Source organism: Mugil cephalus, chromosome 23 (assembly GCF_022458985.1).
Source record: "Mugil cephalus isolate CIBA_MC_2020 chromosome 23, CIBA_Mcephalus_1.1, whole genome shotgun sequence".
NCBI lineage: Eukaryota > Metazoa > Chordata > Actinopteri > Mugiliformes > Mugilidae > Mugil > Mugil cephalus.
In genome coordinates, this window is record NC_061792.1 from 12775808 (window position 1) to 12789908 (window position 14101).

The window sequence follows — 14101 nt, forward strand, 5'->3', positions numbered from 1 at the left end:
CAGAGTGGTTTTAGAGGGAGGGACTCCCTCCTCTCTGTCCTCACACTGATCCATTCTGCTGGATTCACATCAGCTCACACACACTTTCTACCTTCACCTGCAGAGGAAACACAAATCATTCACCTGAACATCAAATCCTTGACATCATTTCTGCTGTAAAAACATCAGCTGCTCCTCCAGTGACTGGTTCTTATTTTCTGATTCATATCAGTGTCAGTGGATGAAGTCAGACAGTGACTCTACTATCAGCTGTTGTTCTACTATCAGTCCACTAGATGGAGACATGAAGCTGTAGAAATGAAAAGCTGTTAAACAGACACAGACTCTGACACCACATCAAGAACTTTATGTTTTATATTGAATTTAATGAGACAACGGGTTTATATCCAGAAATAAAAAATAAAATACAGTTTGTATTCTGAAGAAAGTAAAAAACAAAGCACGTTAAAGTAACGTTAGACTTAAATCTGAGACTGGATCCAGATGAATGAAGATTTAATAATTTAATTTAATCTGATCTTCATACTGTTTGATTCCAGTGAATCATTTAGCTAATAATAATGTAGACTGATCTTCAAACAGAGTGACACAAACTTAATAATGAAATAAGAAGTGAACATCTTCTAGAAACATTACAGAGCAGAAACCAACATTAAAGTTACTGAAGACAAAATTAAAGCTTTGAACAAATCAAACTTACAGTTTATTAAACCAGAGAGATGAAGAAGACTCCACTCCAACCTGAACACTGAACAAGTGAGTTAGCTACTTCCTGGATTAAAGCAGGTTTTTACTTGTGATAGAGACGGGACAGGTTATCCAGGTTTATCCATCAACATGTCTGTTCTTGATTCATAATCTTCTGTATCAGTGTGTTCAGGTTTCAGTTTAAGGAGTTTAATAATAATAATTACAAAGATTAAACATGGAGATAATTATATTTTAACTACATTTTCTCGTTAACACAGATTGTTAGTGCAGGACTGGAGTATTTTACTACAGTGTGGTGCTTTTACTGAAGTAAAGTCACTTTAACCAACACAGCATCAGCATTACTCATTTTATAGCATATGGCTGCTTTTATATTTACAATTAAAAGATGTCATGAAATAAAATTGTGCATCCACAACATCACTGTACTCTGTACAATTTTTATTTTATTGAAAACATAGAAATTGCAAAAAAAATTTCTCAGAAAAATGGCAGACTTCCTGTACTCTGACATCTATAATTACTCTTTAATATTAGAATGTTCCCACTTTTACTTTATATTTTATGTGGTATTTTCATGTTAAAACACACGTATACTGTTATTTAATAACAATAATAATAATATATATTCAGCCCTGACTCCATGAAGGTCTTTAGTGGAGATTTGGCTCCATCTAGAGGTGAAAATTCAAGAGGAACTGGACTTTATTTGTTGGTTCTGTTAGAATAGATTGATTGCAGCTCTGTTGTTGAAGTTAAATGAGAAACATGTGGATGAAGCTCTCCTCTTGACTCCACCTCCCAGTAACATGGTCCAGTCAGAGTCTCTCTACACACAAGCTGCTGCTGATTCAACCTCTGGATCATCAGGATTCAGCTCATCCTCTCTCAGCTCACATACCATCCTGTTTAGAACAATTGCACACATCTGGAGATAGAAGAAGGAAGAACAGAGGAGATGATTTAGTGTTTCCAGAGACTTTTTTCATCAGGTGTCAGTCAGTGATGCAGCACATCCAGTATAAAGAGCAGCAGGGACTTCAGTCCTGTTCAGAGCAGCTGTGGAGCTCAGCCAGCTTCCTTTCAGCTTCATGTTAACGTGTTGGAGCTGGAAGCTCACAGACCTGCACAGACTTTTAGCATCAAGTCTGTTTCCTCTGCACATTTCTCTCAAGTCCACAGAGGAAATAAACTGCTGAGAGTCATCAATGCTTCATTACTGCACAAACACTTTAGTGATGGATTTCCAGCTGTTCCATTTCAATAAAGAGTCTGAGTGTGTTGATGAACATCTCATGTGTTTCTGAAGCATCAGCTGACTAAGAAACATTGAAAATATCTGATGAAACTAATGACAGAGATACAGATGTGATGACTGGACCTCAGCGGAGGTTCTGCTCTGTAGAAAGACCACATGGTTACTAAATGTAATGATGGTTCTGTGATTTACAGGCTTCAGTCAGACTGATCTCAGATGAAACTGATCAGTTGTTTAGTTTTGAGGTGAGAGAACAAAGAGTCTGAGATCAGATCTGATGAATGAGGACCACTGTCTCTATTCATCTAGTAAGGCTGTCAGCTGGAATCCACATTTATTTCCTGAAAACATCAACACAACAAGCTTCAGGATGATCTGATTGTCTGACTGTTGTCTCTGTCTTTCTGTCCAGTCTGTCTCCATTCTCCTCTGACAGCATCTCTGAAGAAAACAGCAGCAGGTTTCCAGGAAACACTTTAGATTCTGTGTCTAGTACAAAACTACTGAAAGAAGAATGACTCCAACCCTCCACTCACCTCAGAGTCTCCAGTCTACAGTCCGGACTCTCCACAAGATCAAGAAGCTGCTTCACATCTGGATCCTTCAGGTTGTTGTAACTCAGGTCCAGATGTTTCGGATGGGAGGGCTTGGACTTCAGAGCTGAGACCAAATAATCACAGCTGATCTTTGACAAACTGCATGAACTCAATCTGAATAAAGAAGAAAAGATGTTAATAAAATCACTGATAATCAATCAGATGTGTTCAGGTTTTAATGTTCAGAGCAACATTACTACGTCCTAGTCAATGAGCTGTTCTCTAAAATGAGTAGAGTGACTTTGTCCTTGTGTTATTGTGGATCATCATCATGTCAGCCTTCTACACACATCATCCAAACATCAACACAACATTCAGACAACTATTCATGTCAACACACATCAATAACATGCTGCTGACCTCAGTCAAGTCTCTCATTACAAGATCAATATCAAATCACACATGTTGAAAACAAACTGTTCATTGGTTCATTGGTTCCATGACCTTCTTCTTCCTGTATTTGGTATCTCAGTAGGTTGGTGTCGTTTAAATGTTAAAGGACAAGTTCATATTTTTATGTGTGTCTTCAAACAACAGTCACATGTCAGATGAACATTACAGAGTTCTTAGAATTCCTACTGTCCACACTGACTGGGAAGTGGTCTCTTCCTAACACAACTACACCGATGACTGAGGAGACACCTGCTGATATTAACAACATGATGCTCCTTCATTTAAACCAACTGTTGTTGGTCTATTTTCTATCTGTCAATCCTGACAAGAGAACTGTTTAATGTGATAAAAACATTCAGTGAACTGACCTCAGAGTCTCCAGTCTACAGTTTGGACTCTTCAGTCCATCACACAGCTGCTTCACTCCTGAATCCTGCAGGTTGTTGTAACTCAGGTCCAGATGTTTCAGATGGGAGGGCTTGGACTTCAGAGCTGAGGCCAGATAATCACAGCTGATCTTTGACAACTTGCAGGAACTCAATCTGAATAAAGAATAAAAGATGTTAATAAAATCACTGATAATCAATTAGATGTGTTCAGGTTTTAATGTTCAGATCAACATTACTACGTCTTTATCAATGAGCTGGAGAAGTTCATATATTCAAGTGTGTCTTCAAACAACAGTCACATGTCACATGAACATTATGTGGGGAAGAACACCTCCTCAATCATCACCCAGAGTACCATCTCTCCCCAAGGCTGCACTCTCCAGTCTCCTGATTATCAACAGCACAGCAGTGGAGGTGGTAGAAAGCACCATGTTCCCGAGGGTGCACATAACAAACAATCTATCCTGGACCCAGAACACCTCATCTCTGAAAAGGTAAGTGCAGCAGCGTTTGCGTTTCCTTTGCAGGATGAGAAAGAAGCGTCTGCCTGCCAACACCCTCACCACCTTCTACCAGAGTACCACTGGAAAATATTTGTAATCTGCTGTCAAGTGCAATAATCTGGGCAGTATTCCAATTATCCAGTATCCAATGCACTCATCACTTTATCACTGTTTGTGTTCATGCTTTTTCTCCTGCTTTTTTTTTTGTTTGTTTGTTTTGTTTTGAGACACTTTTGTTTAAATTACTCTAAGTACTAGTGCTTTGCATTCAGAGGTGGGTAGTAACGAATTACATTTACTCCGTTACATTTACAATTTAAAAAAAAAAAAAGTACTTCTAGGAATAGTTTTAAATCACTGTACTTTTTACTTTTATCTGAGTAGATTTGTGAAGATCTGTACTCTTAGTCTGCTACATTAGGCTACAATGAGCTTGTTACTTTTCGTTTTACCCCTTTGGTATTTTACGCGTCATTATTTTTATCCCCCCGACGTACGCCTCATTTTAATGTTTTCATTTTAATCAATATTTCAATTCACAGTGGTAGTAAACAAAAAAGAGAAACGGGTGAAAAATGTCAAAGTCAATGGTCTGCAATGCAGACACAGCCTCATATTGAAAGCAGGTTTGCCTTACAAAAAGTGCAGCAGCTACATTATGCGGTGTCTTCTGTGTCTAACGTACCAAAACAAACGGACATTTCACTGAAATGTCAGCATTCAAACACTCAACATCTAACTTGAGGAAACATGTGGAGCCTGGTGAAAAAGTACAAAGGTTTGGAAATTTGTGTTACTTGTGGTTAATTTATTTTTTTATTTATTATTTAATTTTTTATTGAAGTACTTGAATTTACCTGGATTATTAAATTTAAGCTATTTTGTAATTAATTCATTAATTTTATTTATTTTATTGATTGATTTGCCTAAAGATGATTATTTTGTATTTTTGTCTGTATGATTGAATGCTTGTGTTAACAAATAAATCAGACGTTATTCAACAGGTACTCAGTACTTGAGTAGTTTTTTCACCAAGTACATTTTAACTATTACTCAAGTAATTATCTGATGACCACTTTTTACTTTTACTTGAGTCATATTATTCTGAAGTAACAGTACTTTTGCTTGAGTACAATTTTTGGCTACTCTACCCACCACTGCTCCCGTTGCTCTATTAATGTGGTAAGCCCTGGTGTACATTTTGAATGACAATAAAGATCTCTTTATCTATTAAGGAACACGATGCTCCTTCATTTAAACCGACCGTTGCTGGTCCATTTTCTATCTGTCAATCCTGACAAGAGAACTGTTTAATGTGATAAAAACATCCAGTGAACTGACCTCAGAGTCTCCAGTCTACAGTTTGGACTCTTCAGTCCATCACACAGCTGCTTCACTCCTGAATCCTGCAGGTTGTTGTAACTCAGGTCCAACTCTATCAGATGGGAGGGGTTGGAGTTCAGAGCTGAGACCACAACTTCACAGAGACTCTCTGAGAGTTCATAGCCAGAAAATCTGTCATTAAACATAAATATAAAATATGTTATTATGAATGAAGACACTTTATTTTTTACTTCAAGCATTTGATAATAAACAGTTGGACTCATCCTGTTTGACATTTTGTTTTTCACATCAATGATTCAGCTTCTTATCTGACATGACACAATAATTCTCATCAGTTTTTCTTAAACCTGCAGACTTTTAAACTTTGTTTTGGTTTAATCTACAAATGAATGGAGATAAATGGAGTTACATTTAGGTTTCTTCTACACAGTCTGTCAGTGTGATCTGATCTAATGTCTGACTCCACAAAGTCATCGTGATTAAAATGAAAAAACTGTGGAAAACTTTCTTGAAGGCACATTTAGAACAGATTAAAATGGGCAATTAATGTCATATTGTAATTATTTTGTGTATGTACATTTCAACAGACAGCTCAATATACCGTATGTCAAATATGTGTGAGTTGAGGTGAGGACCCAAATGCAGGGCTGACTGATGAGTCAGGGAGTTCCACAAAATGTAGTTAATAATTAACAAAAAGCGCTGCATATGCCGGGTAAATCCAAAATACATGCCTTGGGGATGAAATAACATCAACGACAAGACAAGGAACAACCGGAAGGCAGGGCTATAAATACACATAAGGGCTGAGGGATGACAACACAGGTGGAACAGATCAGGGCAATGACGCCAGGAGAAACCAATTAATAATCAAGAGACACACAAGGAAGCAAACAGGAAATCTGAAACTTAACAAAATAAACCACAAAACATGACACAGACAGATGCGACAAAAACACAAGGCAAGACAGACAGGAAACTAAGAAACATGAGCACAAAATAAAAGACAGACACAGAACCTTGACAAATCTACATTCTCACAGTGTTTGGAACATCTGGAGAACATCTGTCACAAAATACAACTGACATGTGATGTTTGAAATAAACAGCTTAAACGCTTTGATAGGATGTTAATTTTATAGTGTGAACATTTAAAGAACTAAACTGATTGATAATCTTAGTCACATCTGGACTCACTGAGCCTTTCTGCAGTTCTTCACAGCTGGAATCAGTCTCTGTCGTCCCTCCCATGATGTGTTGAACTTCTTTTGATCCAACTCATCCAGAACCTCCTCTGACATCTGCAGCATGTAGGCCAGAGCTGAGCAGTGGATCTCAGAGAGTTCCTTCTCTGATCTGTTCTCTGACTTCAGGAACTCTTGGATCTCCTGATGAACTGAGAGGTCGTTCATCTCCATCAGACATTGGAAGATGTTGATGTTTCTGTCAGGAGAAATGTTGGACTTGTTCATCTTCTTCAGGTTGTTGATGGCTCTCTGGATGATTTCTGGACTGATCTCTGTCTGACCCAGCAGACCTCTTAACAGTCTCTGGTTGGACTGCAGACAGACGCCATGAAGGAAGCGAACCATCAGGTCCAGGTGACCATTTTTACTCTGCAGGGATTTCTCCCATGACTCTGTTCAGGAAGACATCCAGAGTTGAGTCATTGTAGTTTTGTCCCAGGAAGTCCTCCAGCACCTTTGTCTTCCTGTTGGTGTAACAGTGGATCATGTAGACTGCAGCCAGAAACTCCTGAACACTCAGATGGACGAAGCAGAACACCTTGTCCTGGTACAGTCCTCTCTCCTCTTTAAAGATCTGTGTCAACACTCCTGAGTACACTGAGGCTGCTCTGATATCGATGCCACACTCTGTCAGGTCTGATTCATAGAAGATCAGGTTTCCTTTCAGCAGCTGATCAAAAGCCAGTTTTCCCAGAGACTCAATCATCATCCTGGTCTCTGAACTCCAGTGTGGATCTGTCTCAGATCCTCCATCATACTTGACCTTCTTCACTTTGGTCTGAACCACCAGGAAGTGGATGTACATCTCAGTCAGGGTCTTGGGCAGTTCTCCTCTCTTTCTGGTTTTCAACACATCCTCCAGAACTGTAGCAGAGATCCAGCAGAAGACTGGGATGTGACACATGATGTGGAGGCTTCGTGATGTCTTGATGTGGGAGATGATGCTGCTGGCCTGCTCCTCATCTCTGAATCTCTTCCTGAAGTACTCCTCCTTCTGGGGGTCAGTGAACCCTCTGACCTCTGTCACCATGTCAACACACTCAGGAGGGATCTGATTGGCTGCTGCAGGTCGTGTGGTTATCCAGAGGCGAGCAGAGGGAAGTAGTTTCCCCCTGATGAGGTTTGTCAGCAGCACATCCACTGAGGTGGACTCTGTTACATCAGTCAGGATCTCAGTGTTGTGGAAGTCCAGAGGAAGTCGACACTCATCCAGACCGTCAAAGATGAACACAACCTGGAAGTCTTCAAAGCTGCAGATTCCTGCTTCTTTGGTTTCAGTGAAGAAGTGATGAACAAGTTCCACCAAGCTGAACTTTCTCTCTCTCAACACATTCAGCTCTCTGAAAGTCAATGGAAATGTGAAGTGGATGTCCTGGTTGGCTTTGTCTTCAGCCCAGTCCAGAGTGAACTTCTGTGTTAAGACTGTTTTCCCAATGCCAGCCACTCCCTTTGTCATCACTCTTCTGATTGGTCCATGTCTTCCAGGTGAGGCTTTAAAGATGTCTCCTGGTCTGATGATTGTTTCTGGTCTGTCTAGTTTCCTGGATGCTGTTTCAATCTGTCTGACCTCATGTTCATCATTGACCTCTGCAGTCTCTCCCTCTGTGATGTAGAGCTCTGTGTAGATCTCATTCAGAAGAGTTGAGTTTCCTGCTTTAGCGATCCCCTCAAACACACACTGGTACTTCTCCTTCACACTAGATTTATGTTCACGTTGACAAACTGCAGCTTCATGTCCTGAATGAACAAACAACAAATAAGATCAGTGAATACATTTAAACCATTTAATTCCCTGAAAGAATGAGTGAATATCTGTATCTTGTTCCATCTCTTGAGACATTAGTAAATGTTTAATTCATTCATCAGGTTCAATGTTCATAGAAATTCTCTTACTTCTCTGCAGACGATCAGCCAGCTCCTCCTGCTTCATTCTCCTTGGGAAGTTCAGAAAACTATCTGAATGAGAACCAGACTGAAATCATGGAGACAAATATCAGATCCATGTTGGACAGACTGACAGTCCACTGGTCTACAAAGAGCAGCATGGAGATGATGGAAAGTAGTTGTTCATGTACAGACCTTAAATATGGAGTCCAGCTGTGTTTGATGCTGATGAACAGACTGATCACTGAGAACATTTAAACTCTGCTGCTTCACTCTGTGAATGAATCATCAACAATTAGTTCACATCATATCAGTCCACAGAGACCAACATGTAAATGTCCATGAAGTGATATCTGGATGTGAACAGTAAATCAGATGACTCCTTGTAGTCATTAATTGTGATTATTCTTTCTGATCCACTGAGAATCAACAGCTTTCAGCTCTTGCTTCTTGATGTTTGGTGGCTAACTGTATTTACATCTGATTTCTGACATAACTTCTGATTCCATTTGTCTCTTGAATGAATAATGTTAATGTTGATCTTATAACAGAGTCAGTCAGGTTCAGGTTATGGTGTCTTGTTCTTCTCACTTTCTCCTGAGATAAACACAGGATAGACTCTGCACTCGAACACACTGATATCAAGTCTATACTGATACAGACACATGTGATGATTCATCTCCACAGTCAGCTCCTGGTTTCCTCGTTCATCATAACACATTTCTTCTTTAATTCTCCTGTTGGTCTTTTCATTTGATGGAGACTCTCAGCGGAGGAGCTCCAGGAGAAACTTTGGTCATAATGTGAGATTATATGGCATGTAATGTCACTGCCATATAATCTGAATGGGGTCCAGGAGGATTTGCACTAATGAAGATACTGAACATGTTCCCAAACCTCACAACAAGACACAATTAAAAAACAAACCTAAACAATGTCAACTTAGTCACAACTTACCTTCTGGAGTCAAATCTTAGTGGAGTATTCATGGACCGGTCACTCTTCATAGACACACTGCTGGGTTCAGGTTTGAGTGTAGCTTTATGTTTAGGTTCAGATTTAGAGTAATCTGGTGTCTGATGTCTGACAGACAAAGTGGAGATCAAATTACTTACAGCAGATTTTTTTTTTTATTTTACAGCCATTTCTAAATTATTAAATTCGTATCAAGTGAGGATTCATCATCACTGTGACAGGCTACACAATACTTACAAAAAGTTTAATTTTATTCACAACACACACAAAACGACAATAAAGATGCTGAACATGTTCCCAAACCTTACAACTTACCTTCCCGCAAATTTTAATGGAAAAACCATTGACTGGTCACTCTTCATAGACACACAGCTGGGATCAGGTTTAGGTTCAGGTTTAGGTTTACGTTCTGGTGTCTGATGGACACTGACAAAGAGAGAGAAAGACACTTTTAGTCCACAGCCACAGAAGCTGTGTGTGAGATTGTGGAGTTTTAAGCTGTGTGAAATGTGGAAAGACATTAAGGTTGTTTTCAACACACACACAGTTCTTCATCTCACCTCTGAGCCTCACACTTCTTCTCGAACATCTCACGTAACTTTCTCACATTGGGTTTAGAGGGAGGGACTCCCTCCTCTCTGTTCTCACACTGATCCATTCTCCTGGATTCACATCAGCTCACACACACTTTCTACCTTCACCTGCAGAGGAAAGAAATCATCCAAAGAATAATTAACATTCAACGACACTGAATTTGACTGGAGAAGTCCAGAGTTCAACACAACTAAAGAGCATGTTTACAACTTTCTATTTACTTTACAACACTTTACAGCTTTTATTTGATGTGAAAGGTGTGTTAGTTTGTACTTTGATCGATGATAGTCACCACTAATATGTAACATATGATATAACATATGAAAATCACCTACTTTAACCCATTTAAACATATGTTTTAAGAGAAATATAATATATTATTGTACTCTGTAGTATTGGAGGAAATGTGGCTTCACCAAAACAAATTACAAAATCAAACTTCTGAAAACAACTTCAACATATAAGACAAATGTTTTAATATCAGATGAAGATCACTGAAGTCATTTTAACTTAGCTACGTCTAGAAGCAAACATCACTGTGTTCATCTGATGAACGATGTTGGAGGATGTAAATTATTCTGAATTCCTATTGAACTGATGTCAATGTATTTCTATAAAGAGATGAAGGTGTGTGAATACTAATCTAACAAAACATCCAACCTCTCTCTATAACACAGTCTCTGCCTCAACGTCAGTCGTTTTATTTTACACATTTACACGTTTCTTCATCTCTAGAAAAAACAAGAGTCAGAGGCTCCAGTGTCAAGGTGTGAATGGGGGTGAAACTTCTTGAGGACAGGTGTTAAGACTGTACTGTGGACTGATGGCAGATTATATCTCAGTCCAGTTTCCTTTACTCCTCTTTCAAATCATCCACCTTCACTGAATTTATGTGCTGCCACATCAACACAAAATGTTCACATCCTCCGTCCCAAACTTGTATTTTCAGCTCTGACTCAGATTTCAGCTGCTGACAACTGATATTAAAGAGTTAAACATTATAAACTACTGACTTGACCTTCAGATGGAGTTTACACAGAGAAAAAGATCTGTGACACAACGGTGGTGAATGTGAAAGTAACTTTAGACTTAAATCTGAGGCTGGATCCAGATTAATGAAGATTTAATCATTTAATTTAATCTGATCATCATACTGTTTGATTCCAGTGAATCATTAATCTAATAATAATGTAGACTGATCTTCAAACAGAGTGATACAAACGTAATAATGAAATAAGAAGTGAACATCTTCTACAAACATTACAGAGCAGAAACAAACATTAAAGTTACTGAAGACAAAGTTAAAGCTTTAAACAAATCAAACTTACAGTTTATTTAACCAGTCCAGAGAGATGAAGAAGACTCCACTCCAACCTGAACACTGAGCAGGTGAGTCCTCTACTTCCTGGATCAAGGGTCAGTTCACCTGTGATTGAGGCAGGACAGGAAGGAGGGATGTAGATTTTCACAATAAGATAACACTTTATCAGACATGTTTGTTCTTGATTCATTTAATTATTGTCACTGTCAGTTAATAATAATTTTCTCTAATTAATTCATGTGTAGGATCTTCAGTGTCAATGTTTTCAGGTTAAGACGGTTTAATAATAATTACTAAAAAGACATAACATCAATACTGATAATTATAATAATATGTCAAAGGGATTTTACTCTTGATACTATAACTACATTTTCATGTTAACACAGATTGTCAGTGCAGGACTGGAGTATTTTACTACAGTGTGGTGCTTTTACTGAAGTAAATGATGTGAATAAATCCTCAGTGTAACTAAGCTGTCTGCTGTGAAGGATTCAGTTTGTTCCTCCTCATTATAAACAGACATAATGTTGACTGACGGCTTCTGGAAACACTCGTCTGATAGTTTCTATGTTGTAGTAAAACACAGTTTGCAGTGTTATATCTAAAAAAAACGGTTTGTGATGCTTTTCATTTATTAATATTCAGTGATTGACTCCAGACCAAGAAGGTTATTGTTGGGATTTGATGGTGAAACAGTGAACTGCAAGAGAGTTGACAACATGACAGTCAGTGACAGGTAGATACAGTGTTAGAAAAATATGTCAATGTCAAAATATTAAGAACAGACGCATCCAGAAACTATCACGATCACTGACCTCTAGTGGTCACTGTCAGTAACTACAACTGTCCACATCCAATTACACTTTTACTGCAGTGTTGTCAATGACAATGGCTGAGTTGTTTGTTTCCGCATTTTTATTGGAGTTTGTACCAAAGGAAATATCAGAGACTTTATATTTTAAATGCACTTTTTTTTTATTCTCACACCCGTAAATGTTGGTCACTTTCAGAATATGATTCTCCATGAAAAAAAAAAAATAATAATAATTAATTAATTTAGTAATTAATTATTTGATAATCATAAAAACACAATGTGACATAGTGATGACATAGTACTTAAAATATTCACAAACCCAAAGAATGATTAATTAACAGATAAATCTACAATAAATTACTCTTCAGTTTTCGCCTGAAATTAAATGATTAAAACAAGCTACACCCGTTTTATGACTAAATCCCTTTTTTACTTAATTACAACTAATCTTAACCTAAAATGCAGTCTGTTACTTACCAGAATTTCCTAGAAAGACAAAACAAATAAACAAAAAAAAAACAAAACAAAACAAAAACCAACTGTAAATGATGACCAGCTGTACATTAATGAATCATCTTTAATCATCTGCAGGTTAAAACCTCTGAAATGATGATTTGGTGAAAACAACTGGTCTAAGAACAAACAAGTGAAGACAGACGTGAGAATATCATCTGTCTGTTTCTGCAGGTGCGAATTCTTTTTTTGAAGAAATATAAATTAACAGTATTTGTGCAACACGTAGATTTAATTCGACATATACTCACAGCGTTACCAGCCTGCTTTAGAGGCTGTGCCGTCTCTAGTCCTGTAACGCATTTTTTAATCAGCACCACATCACCGACTTAATATTCATTTTGGGCTAAATAAGCAGGAGATCTCCACAACACTGACATGATACCTCATTATTCTGGAGTCCAGGGACAGCGTCTCCTCGTCTGCAGAGGTTCACTCCTCCTGACATATACATGCAGACATGAATCAACTTGTACGGACATTGAAAAGACATGCCAAGCATGCCAAGAAGACTGGATCGTCTTCTGGTGGCACCAAAACTACAACTGTGTCCCTAGACACTGCAAGCAAATTCAGAGTCAGATAGTATAATATTGTCAAGTGTGTTGTCTCTAGTAGAACTGAACCCCTTAAGAAGCTGCTACTTCCTGTTGCTCGGACTGAGTCCATCTTAGTCCCTCCTGAATCCCCTCCATCACTGGCCTCCCTTTATTAGGATCCACTGCCAGCTCCTCTGCTGGGGTCAGCTCCTGGGTGGGAGGGCCACCCCAACCCCTGTGTCAGTTTTATCTGCTTTTTCCTTGACCATCAAAAATCATACAGAAATACAGTCGTCAGTCGTCAGCAAATGGAAAAATATTCTTGTATTTGGTTTTCACCTGCTGCCCAGTCCTAAGTTTGTTCACAAACACAATGTGAGAAAATAGATTCAATAGAAGAGTAGATAATTTCTTTGAACTTAATTAAACTTTACATAACATGAGTAACATGTACTTCTATGTGCCATATTAAAGCAAAAAAAACACAACTATAGATTAGTGAAGTAACCAGCTCCACATCCTTTAACTGTAAATATGACAGTTCCAGTGGAGAACAGTTTATCAGTGGTACATGTTCGGGCTACTTACGCATTAACCCGGTCAACCACTGTCCACCAGGCTTTTCTCTTTCGTTTTTGATTGCACTGGTGTTGCCATTTTTTCTTATAATGTCCTTCAATTCGTCACTTTGTCCAAAAAGTAGCTCTTGTTCAGTGGTGGTAAAGTAGGACGCGCATCCATATTCCATTTTCCCATCGGTGACTCTGTGATCCTTCTCATGGTCTTCCTAAGAATAACATGAACACACACTTATCCTAACAATCCACACCTGGCTTGATGAAGCCGTGTCATTTTATTGTGGCTCAGCAACCGTGCAACCGATTAATCCAAGGAAGCACCAAAAAGGTTTGGTCAAGCCTACTCACTTATCCCGGATGTCTTCATCCAACTTTTGTGCAATTCCCCCCCCCCTAAGCTTTTCCACTTTGTTTGTATGTAGCAGAATGAGCCACACATTCT

At 38.5% G+C, this 14101-nt stretch overlaps 1 protein-coding gene across 1 annotated transcript; it reads right to left on the minus strand.

The window, feature by feature from the left end:
- Positions 1 to 1148: 1148 nt before the first annotated feature.
- LOC125001033 (NACHT, LRR and PYD domains-containing protein 12-like) lies at positions 1149 to 6593 on the minus strand. The gene is made up of 3 exons (XM_047576947.1): positions 6392 to 6593; positions 5192 to 5365; positions 1149 to 1639 (listed from the first exon to the last, which is right to left on the minus strand). The coding sequence occupies exons 1-3, from the start codon at positions 6502 to 6504 to the stop codon at positions 1621 to 1623; spliced, it is 306 nt and encodes a 101-aa protein (XP_047432903.1). The 5' UTR covers positions 6505 to 6593; the 3' UTR covers positions 1149 to 1620.
- Positions 6594 to 14101: the final 7508 nt, after the last annotated feature.

What these genes read in the sequence shown, in the direction of transcription:
- LOC125001033 (XM_047576947.1), bottom strand. Translation starts at nt 6,504, where the DNA reads ATGCTGCAGATGTCAGAGGAGGTTCTGGATGAGTTGGATCAAAAGAAG. An exon ending in AAGAACTGCAGAAAGGCTCA is followed by an intron (nt 5,366 to 6,391) that starts GTGAGTCCAGAT and finishes GTTTAATGACAG; the next exon opens with ATTTTCTGGCTATGAACTCT.